This window comes from Saccostrea cucullata, unplaced genomic scaffold, assembly GCF_032062105.1.
Source record: "Saccostrea cucullata isolate Sc308-1 unplaced genomic scaffold, CSIRO_AGI_Scuc_v1 ctg599, whole genome shotgun sequence".
Classification (NCBI taxonomy): Eukaryota; Metazoa; Mollusca; class Bivalvia; order Ostreida; family Ostreidae; genus Saccostrea; species Saccostrea cuccullata.
Window position 1 is genome coordinate 790,115 of NW_026938938.1, and position 21,403 is coordinate 811,517.

At 33.7% G+C, this 21,403-nt stretch overlaps 1 protein-coding gene across 1 annotated transcript in view; it reads right to left on the minus strand.

Moving 5' to 3' along the window:
* Positions 1-10,994, minus strand: part of LOC134251918 (zonadhesin-like) — a 35,137-nt gene extending 24,143 nt beyond the window's left edge. Inside the window, 4 exon segments of the mRNA XM_062734340.1 lie at positions 1,191-1,307; positions 1,509-1,625; positions 3,445-3,567; positions 10,902-10,994. Of these exon segments, the coding sequence (XP_062590324.1) occupies positions 1,191-1,307; positions 1,509-1,625; positions 3,445-3,567; positions 10,902-10,959 (415 nt within the window). The 5' untranslated portion in view covers positions 10,960-10,994.
* Positions 10,995-21,403: the final 10,409 nt, after the last annotated feature.

The window sequence follows — 21,403 nt, forward strand, 5'->3', positions numbered from 1 at the left end:
AAGATTTGTTAATAATTTTGCCGGGGACCAAGAAAAACTTCGCTATATCCGTTAATTCGCTATATCCGTGTTCGTACTAAACGTGTTTTACTGTACTTGGGAATGAAAATATAGGTCAGATCCAGCATCCGAAGCAAGTCTGGTAGTGTCCATCCCTAGATGCATCTGAAGCAAGACTGGTAATGTCTATCCCTAGATGCATCATCCATGCAAGTTTGGTTCAGGTAGGTCTTATAGTTCCTTGGGAATGAAAATGTAGGTCAGATCCAGCATCTGAAGCAAGTCTGGTAGTGTCCATCCCTAGATGCATCATCCGTGCAAGTTTGGTTCAGGTAGGTCTTATAGTTCCTTGGGAATGAAAACGTAGGTCAGATCCAGCATCCGAAGCAAGTCTGGTAGTGTCCATCCCTAGATGCATCATCCATGCAAGTTTGGTTCGGGTAGGTCTTATAGTTCCTTGGGAATGAATATGTAGGTCAGATCCAGCATCTGAAGCAAATCTGGTAGTGTCCATCCCTAGATGCATCATCCATGCAAGTTTGGTCCGAGTAGGGCTTATAGTTCCTTGGGAATGGACCTGCTCCAAAAACTTTAACCTGTTCACTCATCTGGAAAATCTAGGACAGATCCAGCATCCGAAGCAAGTCTGGTAGTGTCCACCCCTAGATGCATCATCCGTGCAAGTTTGGTCTGGGTAGGGCTTATAGTTCCTTGGGAATGGACCTGCTCAAAAAACTTAAACCTGGTCACTCATCTGGAAAATCTAGGTCAGATCCAGCATCCGAAGCAAGTCTGGTAGTGTCCATCCCTAGATGCATTATCCTTGCAAGTTTGGTCCGGGTAAGGCTTATAGTTCCTTTGGAATGGACCTGCTCCAAAAACTTTAACCTGGTCACTCATCTGGAAAATGTAGGTCAGATCCAGCATCCGAAGCAAGTCTGGTAGTGTCCATCCCTAGATGCATCATCCATGCAAGTTTAGTTCAGGTAGGGCTTATAGTTATTTGGGAATGGACTTGCTCCTAAAACTTTAACCTGGGATGCTGACGCCGACGCCAACGCCGGGGGTATAACATAAGCTCATCTCGACTTCGTCGAGTTGAGCTAAAAATCAGCACTGACTAGAGTGTTTTGAATCTTATAATTTATGCCATAAAACCAACCCTATAAGAAATTTCAAAGCAGTATCACCTTGATTAATTGCTTTAGGACAACATGTTCCTTTGTTACAGAATTCTGTCACAGAGCAGGACTCATCTGAAGCACAGCTCTTTATCTCAGCAGGGTTTCCTCCGGGACATTTGGAATCTAAAATTATTACAAAAGGTACATATAGAAGATAGTGATATTACAAGTAGATTGTTAAGTGTTCTTAACTTGTGTATACATATCAGAAGGTTGTTAAATAAACTTGAAAGACTTGAAAAATTAGAAACAACTACAATTAACTTATTTTTTTTTTATTTTACATATTTATAACATTTAAAAACAATCTCAAAGAAATATCACCTTGGTTGACTGATTTAGGACAACATGTTCCTTGGTTACAGAATTCTGTCACAGAGCAGAACTCATCTGAAGCACAGCTCTTTATCTCAACAGGGTTTCCTCCTGGACATTTTGGACCTTAAGTTAAAAGAAAATAATTAGACTTTTAAAAAGAAAATATATAATTGACTTCAATTGTGAGATATTTCATTGTAAAACAAAGAATGAGTTAAGGTTTGCTTACAAGTAAAAAGAAAAATTGTTGGGAAATGAGGAAGAGAAAATATATTGGTTCATAGGGTATTGATTTCATGATGGAAAAAGTGATTTATGCAATTTTTCTTTTTGTGGAGGATACGAATTCACATCTCTTTGTCATACAAAAAGAACAGAATTAAGGTAGGATTCTTCTCATATTTCTAATATTTAAAAATTAATGAAAGTTTCACAGGATCAAGAAGACAATATCAGTAAGTGATAGTATCAGTGAAATTAAATTTGACCGTTTTATATTAGAGGCAAGGTCAGGTCAAGGTCATTATCTTTTTCCTTGACATTAAGAATAAAAAAATAACTGTTGCCAATCATGTGATACCTACTTCTATTTCAAAAGTTTAATGATTGTTCTTTTTGCATAAAAACATATTACTATATAGGATTTTTAAAGTCTATAGTATGATGAATCTACACTATCTGAGAATGATTCCACAAATTTGGCCCACATTTTTAAAGATTTTTTCCTATATATTCCTATGTAAAACTTTGGGTCGGCCATTTTGGCCCCACCCTTAGCCCCGGGGGTCATGATTTGAACAAATTTGAATCTACACAACCTGAGGATGATTTCATATGAATTTTCTCTTGAGAAGAAGATTTTTTTAAAATGTTTTTCTTCATTTGAACAAATTTTTTAGGATATATAAGTTTATTTTCATATGCTTGAGCTAAAAATAACTGTTGCCAATATGTGATAACTTTTATTTCAAAAGTTTAATGATTGTTCTTTTTCATAAAAACATATATAATCTAAATGTAACTTAACTATTAGGTTAAAATTTTCTCTGTTTTTCTTAATTTTTTAGGATATATAAGTTATTTTCATATGCTTCCTATATTTAACTTTTTCTTATTTTCACATATAATAAAGTAGTATTATAAATGTACAAAATGACACAAAAACAAAAAGTTTTGATCGTTTACTAAGAGAGAAAAAATACTTTTTATGGATTTTTGGCTCAAATCTGCACTTCGATAGGAAGCGTTTAAAAGCTAATAAAGTTCTTGTTTATTTGAAAAATCATATTTATTTGATATATTTTGAAAGTTTAGTCCCTCATTACTAATCTAACTTACATTTGAAAATTTCTCCAAGTCTTCGATTGTGTAAAAATTATAACTTAAAATTCATTGTTCTATTATAATTTTGAGAGGCAAAAAAGAAGATATTTTCATATGCCACCATTCCGCCAAAAATATAGTCCCTGCTAGTTTTCAAACACAGTTTACCATTTCTATTTAAAGTTGTACAATTGTGATGAGGAAAGAAAAATATGGTCTTTTAAATTCCTTACACCTCAATATGTAAGACATATAAGCAAATATGCGTTGAATGTTTCATCTTGTCAGAAACCAGAGAAGAATCCTACCTTAAAACAAATGTATGTATAATTTCATAAAACTGAACATTTGGGACCTACAGATGTATATATGTGAAACTTTAATGAGAAAAACAATTGTCTAACAAATATCAGCACATATCACTCATTTATGTTTATACAAACTGCATGAATGCTCATATCTCAATTTCAGACATTAAAAAAATTTGGCCACATTAACATAACACGCATATTATATTTATCAAATACACCTCCTACATTTTAATTATTACTGAACATAAAATGCCTCACATTATTTTTATTTCTATTTATTATTTTATTTTTTTTCAGTAGGTACTAACCACTGTTGAAAGCTTTAGGACAGCAGGTTCCTTGATAACATTGCTCTGACACTGGTGAACAAGCACTGTCTTCTGAACACTTCTTGATGATAAAGGGGTCTCCATTGGGACACAGACTGTTGCCTGAAATAAAATACATGTAAATATTGAATAAGGTAAGTCAATTAAAAAAAAAAAACCCAAACTATTATAAATTACATGTACCATATTGAAGTGATTTTGAACAGAGGTTTTAAAAATATCTGCCCTTCTCTCATGTAATAGAAAATTGATTTTCAATTGATATCTTCTGTACTATATTATTACTTACAGTACCTAAAAGGTGTATAGGATTTTCTATCCTCAACCTAGCATACATAATTTATGTGGGCTTAGAAATACCTTAGTCATTATATCATGTAATGATCATGAAGATGATGGTAATATGTGAACTTGCCTAAATAACCTCAAAAACTATCAAGTTTCCCCTCTAACCATTGTATGTTTATCTCATGAATATGATATCTATAGATTAAAACAAAGTACTTTTAAATTTATTGGGTCACATTAAAATGTTTTCGGACACATTTATGATAGAACACCAGTATCGTGATGTTTAGCCCTACTTAGTCTAATTATAACAAAATTAATATTTGCAAAGGTGAGACTTAGCTTCAATGGCAAAAAACACTAATGATTTTTTAACATGCGCCATCTACAATGGCAGGAACTGTACAGTTTGATAAAGTTTTGGTAAATATTTTCATAAAATTTATATCCACCCATTTTGAAAAATAGCGGTTTTATCTTATCATCAAAACAAATAGAGTGACAGACCGACAAATACTGAAATAGGCAGACAGAAAAAAGACAAATAGACTAAGAAACAGGTAGACATAAGGATAGACTGACATAGGAAAGGCTTGACAGAAAGACAGACAGACAACAAAACAGGCAGGAAGACAGAGGTACTGATAAACAATCTCTGATAGACAAATAAGCAGGCAGACAAAAAGAAGGCAGGCATAGAAACAGCTAGACAGGACGATAGACAGACAAAGGTATGGCTAGACATAAGGATAAACAAACAATGGTCAGACAAAAAGATAGAAAGACAAAGAAATGGCTAGACAGAAAAACTGTCAAGGAAATGGCCAGACAGACAGACAAAGAAACAGCTAGACAGAATGATAGACATGTAGACAAAGGAATGGCTAGACAGAAGGACTGGCAGACAAAGAAACAGACAGAAAGACAGAGGGACTGACAGACAAATAAGCAGGAAAACATAAAGACACAGAAAGAGCTAGACTGAAGGATAGACACAATATGAAGCTGACAGACAGAGAGACAGCAAGGCAGACAAAGAAACATTCAGACAGATTGGCAGACAAAGAGCCAGATCCACAGTATGCAATTTCTGACAAGAAATGACATCATTTACTTAATGAAATACAGACCTGTATAATTTAAATGTAAAATCAAAAATATTAAAATTTACATAAAAAAGAATATAGAATATTGGCTATAAAAATTATATGTGTAAGTAAAAGTACAGTGTATAAGGCAATAGAGACAGCAGCCATTTGGGAGTTCCTCTAGGGTAGGAAATTAATGTAGTTCATATCAATTGTTATCTGAATTTAACCACAGCGTTTTATGACATTACCTGCCTATAGGCAAGGTTTAACCTTACATTTTTCATCAAAATCACAAAGTTATGATCAAATAAGTCCTACTGTCTGATAATTTTTAATATTCCATACTACAATGTATTATCAATTTTTTACATGAGTTTGCTTACCAGCTTTGGTCCACATTTTAACGGTGACATATTGAATTTCAGAGAAAAAAAACATAGGTAATCAAAGATTACAAAGCTCACCTCAACGAATGTTATAAGTTTAAGTAATGCAAATCTCACATCATATTTTCTTAAAAGTTAGTATTTACTCTGACAACAATATTCAAGCAAGTTCTGTTTAAATAGGTCTTAAAGTTCATTGGGATTGATCTGTTACAAAAATTTTAACCTGGTTATTCGTTTGGAATATATAAGTCAGATCCAGCATCTGAAGCAAGTTTCAATTGTTCATCCTTAGATGCATCATCCATGCTCCATGCAAGTTTGGCCCCGGTAGGATTTACATCTACGAATAACCTTGTCACTAATCTGGAAAATGTAGGTCAGATCCAGCATCCGAAGCAAGTCTGGTAGTGTCCATCCCTAGATGCATCATCCATGCAAGTTTGGTCCAGATAGGTCTTATAGTTACTTGAGAATGGACCTGCTCCAAAAACTTTTAACCTGGTCACTCATCTGGAAAATGTAGGTCAGATCTAGCATCTGAAGCAAGTCTGGTGGTGTGCATCCCTAGATGCATCATCCATGCAAGTTTGGTCTAAGTAGGGCTTATAGTTACTTGGGAATGGACCTGCTCCTAAAACTTTAACCGGGATGCCAATGCTAACGCTGACACCGATGATATAGCATAAGCTAATCTCGACTTCGTTGAGGTGAGCTAAAAATTAATGTGTTATGCCTTAATTTTAACTGTAATGTATTAAATTTTACACAAAAAAATATATGCATTATTCTAAGAAATTATAAAATTAATTTATTTTAATAGTTGTTTTTATCTTTTTACCGTATTAAACTAGAACTGTCCAAACGGGACAAAATACCCCACGCTGGGTTTTTTCAGAAGTAAGTTTTTCCATAATAAAGATATGCATCACACATGAATTATGAAATTTTTCTTCCAGTGACCTTGAAATTCCCCAAATGACCTTGGGTCAAGGTCATGACATACCCTTGGGTCATGGGCAATCTTTGTGTGAAATGAGAACCTACCAAGTTTATCAATAAGAAAGATATGAACCGGACATGAATTATGAACTTTTTCTTCCAGTGACCTTGAACTTCCCTAAATGACCTTGACCAACCCTTGGGTCATGGGAAATCCTTGTGCAGAATGAGAACCTACCAAGTGTATCCATAAAAGAGATGTAGACCGGACACGAATTATGAACTTTTTCTTCCAGTGACCTTGAACTTCCCCAAATGAACTTGGGTCAAGGTCTTGACACACCCTTGGGTCAAGGTCAATCTTTGTGTGAATTGAGAACCTACCAAATTTATCTATAAGAAAGATATGGACTGGATACAAATTATGAAATTTTTCTTCCAGTGACCTTGAACTTCCCCAAATGACCTTGGGTCATGGTCAGGACACACCCTTAGGTCATGGACAATCTTTGCGTGAAATGAGAACCTACCAAGTTTATCCATAAGAAAGATATGGACCGGACACGAATTATGAACTTTTTCTTCCAGTGACCTTGAACTTTCCCAAATGACCTTGGGTCAAGGTCATGACACACCCTTAGGTCATGGGCAATCTTTGTGTGGAGTAGTAGATTCTAATGTTCCTCCGTAAGAAAGATATGGACCGGACACGTTTGCACAGACAGACGGACAGACAGACAGACGGACAAGGTGATTTCTATATACCCCCCCCAAACTTCGTTTGCGGGGGTTATAAAAAGCTCATAATAAAACTAGATTCATGTCCATATGACATGAATGCCCCGCCAAGGATATATTAGTAAATAGGGATGTGCGATTTTATCGGTATACCAGTATATCGCGATTTTTTGTTGCGTGATACGTACCGTGATACGGAGACCTAAATACCGGTCTTTAGGTAAATATTATAAACTTTAAGTCCAGAAATTATACATTTATTTGTTCAATCTTTCAAATTACAATTACAGAAAGTATAAATAATGTTGTAAAAAGTGAAAAGAATGGCATCTTACCGTCCAAACATAATTGATTTTATATACATAAAAATTTCAAGAAAGTAAAATCTTGTTTTTCTAGCATATTTTTAAGAAAAATAATGACTTTTCATATAAAATCATTGTAAAAACTGCTTTTAAAAATATCATGATATTATTGTGATATTGTGGGGAAAAAATCATGATATATCGCGATACGAAATTTTTGGCGATACCCATCCCTATTAGTAAAGCAACATGAAAATTTGTATGTGTATAAAATTTGATCAGTTTGGTTCAGGTAGGGCTAATAGTTTATACTAGGGAATAAAAATATAGGTCAGATCCAGCATCCGAAGCAAGTCTGGTAGTGTCCATTCCTAGATGCATCATCCATGCAAGTTTGGTTCAGGTAGGGCTTATAGTTACTTGGGAATGAAAATATAGGTCAGATCCAGCATCCAAAGAAAGTCTGGTAGTGTCCATCCCTAGATGCATCATCCATGCAAGTTTGGTTCAGGTAGGGCTTATAGTTACTTGGGAATGAAAATGTAGGTCAGATCCAGCATCCGAAGCAAGTCTGGTAGTGTCCATCCTTAGATGCATCATCCATGCAAGTTTGGTCCAAGTTGGGCTTACAGTTCCTTAGGAATGGACCTGCTCCAAAAACTTTAATCTGGTCACTCATCTGGAAAATGTAGGTCAGATCCAGCATCCTCAGCAAGTCTGGTAGTGTTCATCCCTAGATGCATCATCCATGCAAGTTTGTATCCACATGTGAAGTTTGATAACACCATCTTGAATGGTATGTTTAAAACTGAGCTAAACACTAATTTAAGAAAAGTGAGGTCAAGGTCAAAGGAAAGGTCAAGGTCAAAAAATGTTGATGCAGTTGCATAGCTCTCATCAATATCTATCACCATATGAAGTTTGATGAAAATATCTTGGATAGTTTCTTTGAAAATTAGCTTTGAAGAGAGCTAAACTCAAAGTGTGACGGAAGGACGAAAGACGGACATGACAAACACTATATGCCCCGGCCATATTCATGGCGGGGCATAAAAAGAAAAACGAAACTTGTCCAGAAGACCTTAGATCAGGGTCAGGACACACCCACAGATCATAAACAATCTTTGTGTCAAGCCTGACCTTCCCATGCTGAGTTCAGCTGATTACTGTCACAGCTATGCAGGTGAGAAGCACATAGTGTGCAAAATTTTGTTCAACAGGTTACTCTTAGACTATGTGAACATGAATCCCAACACATTTGAAATCAGGGTCTTAATCATGCACTTATCTCAATAAATCCTTTGAAATCTCATCAAATCTGTAGGCCAGTAATGGCATCTTGTTGATCTTGAAGAAGTTTTTGACGCATTAAAATTGTTCTTTGCATGGTTAACACATTAATATTTAATCAAAGCCTCTTAAAAGACTGCATTGCATTGTAAAAAGTGCAACATAATGCATCTCATTGTATTAACACAGTGTGATGAATGAAATATATCTTGGACATATTCTTTCAAAATTTTCCATTTTTTAACCAATTACCCCCAAGTTTTCTCAATTAAATACATGTACAATATGTACTACAGAACGGCTTCATTTACTATATTTTCCCGACTATTTACAGCATTCATGTGTCTCTATTGGTGTTTTCCGATGTTTTGTGCAGAATTTTATCGCTGCTCTCTGCTCCACCTTTTCCGAAAATGTCCCTTTTTCGAAAAATGCAGATCCCCTCTCAATAGACTCTAACCTCGATTTCTCAGCCATTTCTAAACTCTGAACGTTCAAATTTTGCAGATTTGATGTTTTAACTTTTGTCAACCTCATTATGTAAAAGCAATCTGAGTTTCCACTGAATTTTACAAAATACAAATGAAATTTATAACGTGATAAATAACTTTTAAATAAAAATTTTGCGGTGCTCCAGGTCACCATCCCAAGTGTCATAATTAAGCCATAATTGTAAATATACATTTAAAATTGAATATTTTTTTATTCACATTAAGTAAATGATTATAAATATGCTAATAATAAATATCAATGACACCATTTTTGTTTTTAGCTTGTCCACGAACTTTACAGACAACCCTTGTATAGATGCACCTCACCATTCCAAATTAGGTACCGGGTAACCAGTTTGTGATGACAAATTCAAATCAAGATCCAACCTTTTGGATCAATATGTGATAGTATCTGAATGGTAAAATGATTCTCACAGATTGTGCCACCCGAGATTGAACACTTGTGACTGCATGAAAGCACACCAAATCTTTGAAGAATGTATCACTTGCATCACTTCAAATCCAAACATGATATTCAAGAGGTTCATGCTCAGCTATGAGTTTAGAGTTTGAAATGGACCAAAAGCCCGAAAGGGAAAATGGTACATTGTATTAGTAATGTTTAGGGGAGCAGAATTGTCCAAAGAACGGTCTGTATATTCTTTCACAGTGCATTTTATTTGTAATTGTAACAGATTTTTTTTTGGTCCTTAAGTGATATTGGACTCCACTTGAAATCAGCTACACATATAATTATAATAGCTGTCAAGGGTTAATCTCTTGTAAATAGCTTTTCACTGTGCTTGTGTCCATCTAATGGAATTGTAATTTTTCTCATTTTTTAAAAAAATAATTTAATGATATTGTTTTAAAAATACATGATAATTTAAATGATGTATACTAGTATCATGATATAATATGCTTATTTTTACTTGATAATGAGGTGCATTGAGGTTTGACTACTGTAATATATTTTTAACTCAAGAGGTTTCACAACAAACTCTGAAATTTCTTAAATATCCTTGCATGAATTTGGCTCCTACACCAAATTATAAATATCCCTCACATCATATGTAATTAATATGACCCCCTTTTTCTTAATTGCATAACCTCTTTTTTTTTTTTAAAATGTGATATTTACCTAAATTTCTGACACATAATATATCCATATGTAGGTGTTTCTCTGGATTCTACCTAAATGTATAAATTAAGGTGACTTCTGCTTTGATCAAGAGGTGTTTTTTTGTGCGAGTTACATTTCCAATGTGTCATGATTGATGAAGATGGAGGATTTCTATGCTTGTCAGCGCAAGAAACACTCTTATATTAAAAATAAAAAAATTCACTCATCCTTTCACTTAATTGTCATGTGTATCTATTACGCCTGCACGAAAACCATTGAAAGCTACCAAAGGTATCAAGGGAAAAAATAAAATTAAAAAAACTATACATTTATGGATCACACGGCTAATTCAGTCTCCTGCCTCTTTCTGATATATTCAAATTAATTTTGAATCCCTGAAATCCCCAAGCTTATGCAAAACAGGGTCCAAGTTGCTTGAAAATAAAGCTCTGATTCTGAGACAGGGGAGAATTGTAAGATTGAATTTTAATGTAACTTTAATGTAACTTATCTGATCATTGAAATAGTTTTATATCAAACACCATATACAAATATGCAATCCTTTACAAAATGGTGGGCTTTTTCAAAAGAAGCAAGGAAACTGCAGTTCTCTGAAAACGTTATATCATGCAGATATCATATATAGTACCGGTATATAGTCTTGGGGACTGTTCCATTTTCCCTGAGTTGAGCAGTCCTTATATGTTAATTTGCCTTAACAATGCTGCACTTGTTCAATTTCATTTTAATTAAATATATTAATATTTTGCCATATAACTTACCATAAACAACAGAAATGAGGCCGATGAAAAAACATCTCCACACCGTTCCTCCCCACATCATGATCTGAGAAGATCACTTGATCTTTTCTTTTTACCTGTCAATAAAAGAAGATTATCTCAAGTTACCAATAATCTCACAAGCAAAGTCAACCACATATTACACAATTAATCTCTGGTTATTACGAGATCCAGTCTGACCTATAGTTCATGACTTTACAATTCTTTGTTACTAGAACATTAGTAGTGGTGGATCCAGGATTTCTTAAAAGGGGGACAAACAGCCCCTAGAGGAATGGGAGTTTTCAAAGGTCAAGGTCATTAAGAACTCCCAGGTTATAGGCTTTTTTTTTAAAGATCACTGTCTTTTGCAAGTTACGCATAATTAAAGCAATATCTAAAAAAAAAAAATAAGTTGTTTAAGTTTTTGTCTCAAATGGGGGGGAGGGGACTGCATGGAGTCCAACATGGTTCCCTTCTAAATCCACCACCAATCAGGGGCTGAAAACTTGCATATTTACAGGGAGAAATTCATGTTATTATCTCCAAGCATTCATGAAAAGTAGTTCTTGAAGAAAAAATAAATCTTCAAAAAATTCCAAATTTTGCATCTTGACGCTATTTACTTTCCTGCATCATGAAAACTAATAGCTTTCTTTCAGTGCATTTTAACTTTTAAGATGGTTGGTTACAGGCAATTTTTACTTATCTTTAAAATATTGTGTAATATAATATCAATCTTTAATATTTTTTTTCAATTAAGTTATTTAAAATTATCTTTCATATCTGACATTCACTGCTTAATTATGGTTGAGAATGGTAACATGTTGATACATGCAAATGTCAAATTCTCAGAAATACCACTTAATGACTTTCTAATAATTAGAACACTATGTAAAGTTAAAACTATAGAGAGTTCAGGGAAATGGCCCAGGATCTATTGAACCTGAACCTGTCACTGAAGGGAAAACACATCATAATAATTCATGGAAATCAAGTCACCTGGAGAAAAAGTGCTGCAGTTCTAAACAAAAATACACTCACATCACTAACTAAAGGCAATTTTCCAGAACTTGCCTTAAAAAGAATTGATGAAAGACTTCATTCCACAACACACCATACAATTTGTCAAGGAAAAAAAACAGTACAGCAATGTAGTATGTAAGTAATAAGACAATTGTATCAATTTTTGACAATCAAGTTATTTAGTTTGGAAATCAATTAATATATGTGCATGTATATAAAAATATGAAAGGAATCATTTGTATACCAGAACTCAAAGTTGTAAATTAGTGAGGTCAAGGAGAGAAAAAGAGTACATCAGTAATGACAATGTCATAATATTATGACATAGGCTGGGTTATGATCAGGGGAATGCAGCACTAAATGTCTACCACCAAGGCTTTATAAATATGATGTGATATGTTGTGGTCTGAGGCAATGAAATCATCAAATCCATTGATGGAGTATTCATCTTTTTAGCTTATAATATTTGTCCTGGTGAAAAAAATGGATTAAATGCAATATGGGTACATGAATTGAAATGGGAGATCAGTAGCTAAAGATAAAAAAAATCATATGAGGTTTATATTGAGAAGACTGTCATATATCAAATAGAGAAAACAAGATCAAGACCAACTGAAGGTCAAGGTTCTATTGTATACAGGGGAATTTTTGCCCCCCCCCCCCTTTCCCATCTTATTTTTGCCCCTTGTACCTTCAGAGCAAGTGGGCAGATTCAAAAAGAACATAATTTCTAAAACAGAAACGTATCTGATATATCTAATCAAATTTTAAATTGTACAAAAAAGCTGGAATAGTTTGAATGGGAGAAAAAAATAGGTAGAAAATAACCTTATAAACAGTGCATTGTTTTGACATATACTGTAAAATCTTTTATTTTCATAGGTTCTCATATCTGGTGTTTGATAAAACAAAATCCTGGAGATTTGATTTTGTGGGTCAAACGGAAACATGATACTGTTTGAAATTTTACAATTATGAGCAAAGCAGAAATTTTTCTTGATATCATAAAACAACAAAAATTAATCCTTGTGAAAATCAGTGAGTTCATATGCAGTAGGTCAAACTTGTTTACCCCCCCCTTTTTCTTTTTTTAATTTAAACCTTATATAACCCCAACAAATGTATTAAATGTTTAAATGACACTAAAACTTGGATAACTTGAAGTAACTGGGACCTATGAAATTATTTCGTTATTGCTGTAATTCATTAGATCCTAAAGACTTTGGTAAATTTATATAGCTGATGAACAAAGATAACTTGGCTATATCTGTGAATTGCAATATCCGTGTCCGTACTAAACAAGTTTTACAGTACTTATTATCATGAAAAAAAGGGAATTGAAAATTCTTTCAATTTCAAGGTTTAAGGCAAATAATTACCAACATAAAATGCTAAAAATTATAAAATTTCATACTTAATTGATACATGCATGCAAATATAAGATAATATTTGAAATGTTTTACATCCAATATGACAAATAATTATGAAGAATTTATCCTTACTATACTTGATGACAAATCCTGCTTGAATCACAGAGGTATTCTTAAACCTGATCTGGAATTTGATAAAAATTAACACTATCCAATTTATGACCTAAGGCCAAACTCAGATGAAAATCAGAAAATATAATCACACATCCTTTCTTTTATACTGGTTGTGTAACACCACTTGTGAAACTTCTGTACAAATGTCCAAACCTTATCAAATGATGACATCAAATTGATAAATTACCATAACATGTACAGTGAATCATTTGAAAAAACTATTTCATCTACTGCGTCTATTAATGTATTGCCTGGTTTTCTCTAATATGCTAAGTTTCAGGTGACTTAAAAATGATTGGTAATTTATTCTTATAATTCATCATCTTTCTAAAGAAACATAATTACCATCTATATATATATCTATACTCATTTTGATCAAACATTATCATATTTTATACACATGATAGTTAAACAAACCAAATACCTTAATTTAAACATAGATTAAGTCTTCTGTCAACAGATAAGTGGAAATAAAAGGTAGTACCACATCATTACAGGTAAACAGTATCATCAATCATACCACCCACTCACTGTAAAAAATAAAATTCTTATCCTCAATCCCCCCCCTCCACCTTTCCCCATCCACCTCTAACATTATTTCTGCATCAACTCAAACTAAAGCTTTCAACAGCACCTAAAACTTCCCACTGTAATCCAGACACCCAAAGTTTCTTAGCTAGGTTATTTACATACCACAACTCGAAAGTTGGAAAGGGGGAATGGGGGAGGGGTTAAACACTTATGACAAGGGGTCCAAGACTTTTAAGGAGGGATGAATGTTGCGGTCAGATAGCTCAGATGGTAAGAGCACCTGATCAGAGATTCAGGGGACCAAGCTTTATATCCCAGTTTGGTCTGTCACATTTTCCTCCTCTCCCAGTGGAGCCATGCCATGCTCTGGACAGGTGATGGGTGAAAGACTGGCCAGGGGAGAGCCTATATAAAAAGGTTGGTGTCTTTGAGAGCTGAAAACCTTTAAGGCGGGAGGAATATGGCAGTCAGATGGGACCAGATAACTCAGTTCGTAGAGTACTTGACTAGAGATTCAGAGGGCCTGCAGGGTTCGAATTGTGACTGCCTTTCCTGTTACAAGACCATACACTTCTCAACACAACAAATGATATATTTACAACTGGTTTAATTAAAATATACTTCAATCTTAAGGAAAAGAATTTCCAGTAAGAACAAATACCGGTAGATTATTCTTATAGATACCAAATGGTGTTTTAAATTCTTAAATCTTAATATTTAAAATTATAGTAATAAAAGAAATGAGACAAAACAAAATCAATCAATGGTATTCGATATCTTCCAGTTTTCCTCTCTGATAATTAGATAACCATGCAGTATATGAACAACAATGTTAATTAATATTTATTGCTTCATCTATATTGGCAAGTTGAAACTGAATTATAGTCATGGATGCATGCATTGGTCAATATATTATTTCAATTGAGTCTGTTACACAATAGGGTAAAATATAGGTACTTAATTTAAATTTGCATTGTATTTTAAAATACTGTGTTTGAATAAAGAGCTAGTTAAACACACTCATCTGATATCATTGCATTCTTCTAATTCTTACTCAAAACTGACCATGATCAACTTTGTGATCTCAAAAACTGAACACACTGAGCCCTATCTCTCTATACCTTCATGACTAAATCACGATGCAACTAACAATCAAATGACAATATTTCTTATAACAGTTCATCAACATAATCTCAAATAATGCATATCAACTAACTCAAAAATAGAAATCTTAATTTAATTAAAATGCAGTATATGATACCTGATTAAATAAGAATCACCAAAATAATCTTTCCTATAATCTGAATAAAAATCCTGGGCCTGCACTCACTGTAAACACATAAACAAATCTGTAGTAAACACTGACATGTCCTCTCTACTTCTGATTATGACCAATTCATTTACCTGTGACCATTATGTACACCAATGGACAGGCAATCTTCAGCAGCCATGCATGACTGATTTCTATATTCTCTTTGTATCAGCCCCCTTTGTTGACTAAGGCTGGAAATTCTGATTCTTGGCGGGTCTTAATTAAAACAACAGAAAAAAACATTTTATGCATTACCAACTGTAATTCAACCTGCCAAAGACTAAGTAAAAAAACAAGTTTGCATTCTATAATGCAGCCAAAATTCATGTCATTTATATGATGAATTAACATGAACATGGTAATTTTAATGAGTGTATTCATTTAAATTTTAGTACCTTGACTCCCCTGTTAATTAAAAATACCATTCATAAATTTTTATTTTCATTCAAGGAAACTCTGAGACACAATTGTCCAGCTATATAATTTTCTAAAGTAATACCAACAAAACCCTCTCAATATATATCATGGGTTTTTTTTTTATATATAATTCAATTTGTACAGATTCCAAATCATATTTATTTTTTGAAAAAATTTCTAAACATGCAAGCTTTTTATTACCCTCCCCAAAAATAGTTAAGATGAAAATATTAAAAGAAACTTGGAAATGTCTTAGAATTTTACAATAAATTTTCATTCCACTTCATGCTGCCTTGGCATTTTTCAAAGGTTATGAAACATTCTTTGATCAAGCCACACACATATACATACAGATACATTACTCCCTGTACATGTGCACCTTCATTAACTTTGTTTACAGATCAAAGTTTAAAATTTAAATACATATAGAATGCTGTACTTTTAAAATGGTTTTCCATCTTCCAGGAGTGGAAGCATAGGGTTTAAGTTGATTTCCCAAATTCTGCATCTCTGTAGCAAAACACTCTCTTTTAAACCAGATCAGTTTTCCTTTTAATTAAGTCTGAAAAAAGTATAATTCATAAATATTTTTTTTTAAATAAACCCAATGGAAAACCAAACCACCTTTAACACACCACCCACCCACCCCTCGAAAAATTTTATTATAACTGCTGAATTTTCATAATATTTAAAATGAAAGGTATTAATATGATCAAAGTCCTTGTTGATAGGTGAGAAATAAAATTGCTTGAGGTATAGGTTGGAAAAAGATTTGCCAATGGGTCTTTTGTAGCCAGTCACAACAGGGCAACCCAAAATAATTTTTTTTATTTAAACCAACCCCCCCCCCCAAACATTATTTTAAAGATGTGTCTGTTTTTTTTCCGGTTTTCATTTTAAACTTATATAGCATCTTCTAACCCCCACCCCCCACCCCCCCAAAGAAAAAATTATTCTAGTATTTTCTGCATTTGTGTAATTTTTTGCCAAAGAGATGAACGGTAAGTCAGCATTACATATTATCAGGTTTCCCATATCCAACATCATACTGGCATAACAGGCTTCCCAATGAAACAATATTAATAGCATTTTTCAAAAACTAAAATAAAAACATTCTATATATTACAATATACGATGTCAACTTTTAGTAACAAAACTATGTAAATGACACTTTCAAAGAGAGAAAATAGTAACAAAAACAGATGAATTTTACAGACATTTAATTTATCAACTTTAAGGCATGCATCTCTAAATAACTGCACTTCTTATATTACATTTGACACATCTGAACTTAATATTTCATAAACCATTACTCACAAGACAAAAAAAAGGGGGGGAGTAAATTACACATTGAAAATATAAAGATTTTTTTTTTTCATGGGACTATTTCGACCAAAAAAAAAAGAAAGAAAAAGAAACAAACAACAACAACAAAATTTATGATCAGTTTTAAATACGTCATTAAATCTTTAGTGACTGTCACCAGAATGAAATCAACAAAGTCTGAGAGGCCCGCTTGGTGTTTATCTGAACCATCTCAGCAGGATAACCTCCAGGTCCAAGTTACGGGACCAGATGGACATACCACTGCCAGTATACAATACAGCAAACAATAGCCTCCTGGTCTTAATTTGATCATTAAAATACACCTATCTGTGATCAGGAAGATTAGCACATTGTTGCCTGAATAGAGAGAAAATGGTTTGGTAATCGTTTTCTCACGACGGTCATCATCATATTTTTCTTGTACCGCCGCTACTTATTATAAAATACAAGGCAAGAAGTGTCAAAATACCTGTGTGGATAAATTTTGCATTTGGTAAAGAAAACTAAGAAGAGGCTCCTTGGATATAATGCACACCTCAGACCTGAAATAGATTGATATTCAGATAATGTTTTGAATAATATTGACTAACAGTTTGAATAAATCTATATATCAACAAATACAAATCAGTTTGATTGAAATCAAATTGGGGAGGGGGGGGGCATAAAAGTGGAGGGGGCACAAACAAACCCTTGATACCTTATCCTAATATGTATGAAGCATAGATCTTGAATAGATCTTGACATGCTAAAGATAAAACAAGAGGCCCATGGGCCACATTGCTCACCTGAGTAATTTGGTCATGCTGTTCTTTACCAGGCCCCCCTGTAATACCTTTTATTATCCCCAGGGGTCATGATTTGAACAATTTAGAATCTACAATACCCCAGGGTATCCATATAAGTTTCAGCTTTTTTCTGGACCAGTGGTTCATGAAAAGAAGATTTTAAAACATTTTTCTTATAAATTTCAATGTTAAACTTGAATTCTCTTTCGCAGACCCACCCTATCCTACCCTATCATGATTTGAACAATTTAGAATCTACACTACCCCAGGATGCTTCCACATAAGTTTAAGCTTTTCTGGCCCAGTTATTCTTAAGAAGAAGATTTTAAAAGATTTTTCCTATATTTCAATGTAGAATTTGGATTCCCTATTGCAGCCCCACCCTACTCCCTTGGGTCATGGTTTGAATAATTTAGAAGTAGAAGTATTTGTAGAAGTCTGGTAGTATGAATCCCTAAATGCATCAGACATGCAACTTTTGTCCAGGTAGAACTCACTTGACAATGGACCTGATCCTGTAAGTGTAGATGAGATCCTGCACCCAGAGCATTGTGTGGAAGTGTGGATTCTTGGTTGCATCATGTTTACTAGGTAGGATTTATAGTTACTTTGTAATAATGCATATTTCAAAATCAGGTCAGATCTAGCATTCAAATTTAGTCTAGAAGTGTATATCCCTTAATGCCCATAATTCATGCAAGTCTTGTTAGTTACACATCAGAGACCTGCTCAAAAACCCTGGTTGATAAACCTGAAAAATAAAGGTCATATCAATTTGGGTGTAGGTAGGTTTTAAAGTTACCTCAGGGAATGGATGTGCTTTAAAACATTATGAACCTATTCAGTCTTGAAGAAAATGTAGATCAGATCCAGCATAAGAAGCAAGCATGGTAATATGCATTCCTAGAGGCATCGTTCATACAGAATTGGTCAAGATAAAGCTTATACAGTGTAGTTACTTGGGAAAGGACTTACCCCCAAAACCTTAACCTTCTCACTCATCTGGAAAATATAGATCAGATCATGTATCTGAAGAAAGTTTGGTAGTGTGTATCCCTAGATGCATCATCTATGAAAGTTTGGTCCAAATAGGGTTTATAGTCATTTGGCAATAGGCTTTGCAGTTCCCATGCATAAAACTTTAACTTAAGAAAGCCATGTTAATCTTGACTACATTGAAATGAGCTAAAAATGTTTCAAATCACTACACACAAATGCAGTTTTTGCTTGATACACAACTGCTACAGCAGGCATATTGGGAACAGAACATACAAGATGATTAAGGATGTACATCAAAACTCCCCAAAATTGTCTTTCATTTATTTTTCTATATTCTAAACATGACTGTATTTACAGTCTGCAAACTCATGTTCGACAAAATCGTTTGAATCGTGTTTTGGCAGGAAGTTCCAAAAGTACCCTCCTTTTGCAGTTCACAAAGAGAAGAAATTTCCAACTGACTTGATAAATTACAAAATCCTTTTTTTTCAAAAAAAAAATAAAAAAATCAAGTTTAATAGTCTATATCTACCTATCAAATTTGGTGACTCATTTGTTTAACTATAAAACACACAAATACACAGTGATCATTTTTTAACAACTGTTTGCACTATAGTTTGATGTCAAGATGGAGATATTCCTGGTCATCCAAGGTGGTTCAGCCCTAGTTATTGATATAAAAGTAAACTGCTTAAAGAGTCCAAATAATCTTTTCTCTCAAAAATATTTGAAAATGTAAGGATGGACAACTTCTGTTATTCAGTTCAGTCTGCAAAGAGAGTTATCTTCCTTATATCAAGAAAGCAAACATGAAACTTTTGTAAATTCATAATTCAGTGAATTATATTTAACCCATTTGCAATTAAAAAAAAATCAAGCTTCAATTATTTTTAAATAAAGGTGAATTGTACTCATTGATTCTTAAAGGACAAGATAGGGTAAGAGCTGTTTGTGGCCTCTGACTTTAGGTGTCTTTCAGATTGATGCAGTAGTACAAGTATATCTACTAGATGCTGTCATGAGACAGTAATACCCGCACTATGGTGTTTGCCTCTAAATATACACTCATTCATATTGGACTTTCCAAGGAAGAAGTCAAAATAATTCTATAATTATCACCGTACATGTATTCGTCAAATTGAACATAAAATTTTCAGATGACCATATCAACTCTGAGCCTCACATATGTATTTTAAAATACTTAATTCATAACCAGTCTGAAATAACAGAATTTAATCAATGATTGAAGTAAATTACTTAATTAGATTCAAATAAATAATTTTCCCATAATTTGGAACTTTTTAAATTTACTTTCTCAACGACATAAAATATTATTTTAGTACAAAGCGTTTTTGATGAATTTATCAAAATGTGCAAACTGATTTTAGTATTTGGTCGGGAAAAAAAACCATTGAAAATACAACCCGATTAATTTGTCAATGCCTATCCCCCCCCCCCCCCCCCCCCCACACACACACACACTCTCTCTCTCTCTCACTCTCACTTTTTTTAAAAAACATAGTTTGGTTTATTATGATAGTTTGAAATTTGTTCTTGTACTAAACAGTTTTATTTTTTACATTCACATTGGGTTTGCGTCACCCATTATCATATTTATAGATATCACCTCTCGGCACACCTCGGCCAATTCATACTGGCAACGGAATCAGCAAAGGTTTGTCGAATGAGATTATTTAGCACATGTATGCTGACGATGCAGTGTGGTCAGTTAAAATCATTTGTGTTTTAATTGGATTATATGGATTATATTTTATGAATTCGTTGTCACGACCTATGACATTCGGTAAGTACAAGATTTAGTATAGATTGCATTAAAATAAATAAATGCAAATGGTTAGGTTGAAGTTCAAAAAGGGTCAACATGGTCAAAGATCATCGCATGCCACAGTCGACAAATTTCACATTGTCAAGTTATCTCCCGTTGCGGACATTCAGTATATAACAGACGCAGATCCAGAATTTTTTTTTCAGAAAGGGGGGGGGGGGGAGTCACACCTCAGTCAAAAAAATCAGCCCAAGATTTCCTGAGATGGAAATAAAAAATAATAATAAAAACAATGATGGTGGAGTCCCTGTTTTCTAAGGGGGAGGATGTCCAAAGTCATTTTTATTCTCTACAGTACATATATAGTCTTATTTAAATAACTGCTAATTCCAGGGGGGGGGGTCTGATATCCCTAGCCACTGACTCCCTGTACCTGAAATGACAATTGATCTTCTGACTCCATAATAGTAGAAAATTTTTTTCATTTGACTATTTATACATATTTTGTTTCCTATGTTTATGTATTTTTGTTTGTCCACGGAAACTTTAACCTTGCCCATATTTTTTAAGTGGATTGGGCTATACACATGGCTTCAATATTTCATAGGTAAATTTCTTTTGGCAAAACCTTTTAATGGGTACCACCAATTTTGACCTCTTGATCTCTTGACCTTGGAGTTTGACCCAATTTTACAAGAAAAATACCTTGAACTTGGCGTAAGTTTTGAACAGGTGGTGCTAGGACTTTCATGCTCTTACATGTGTAATCATTGTGAACT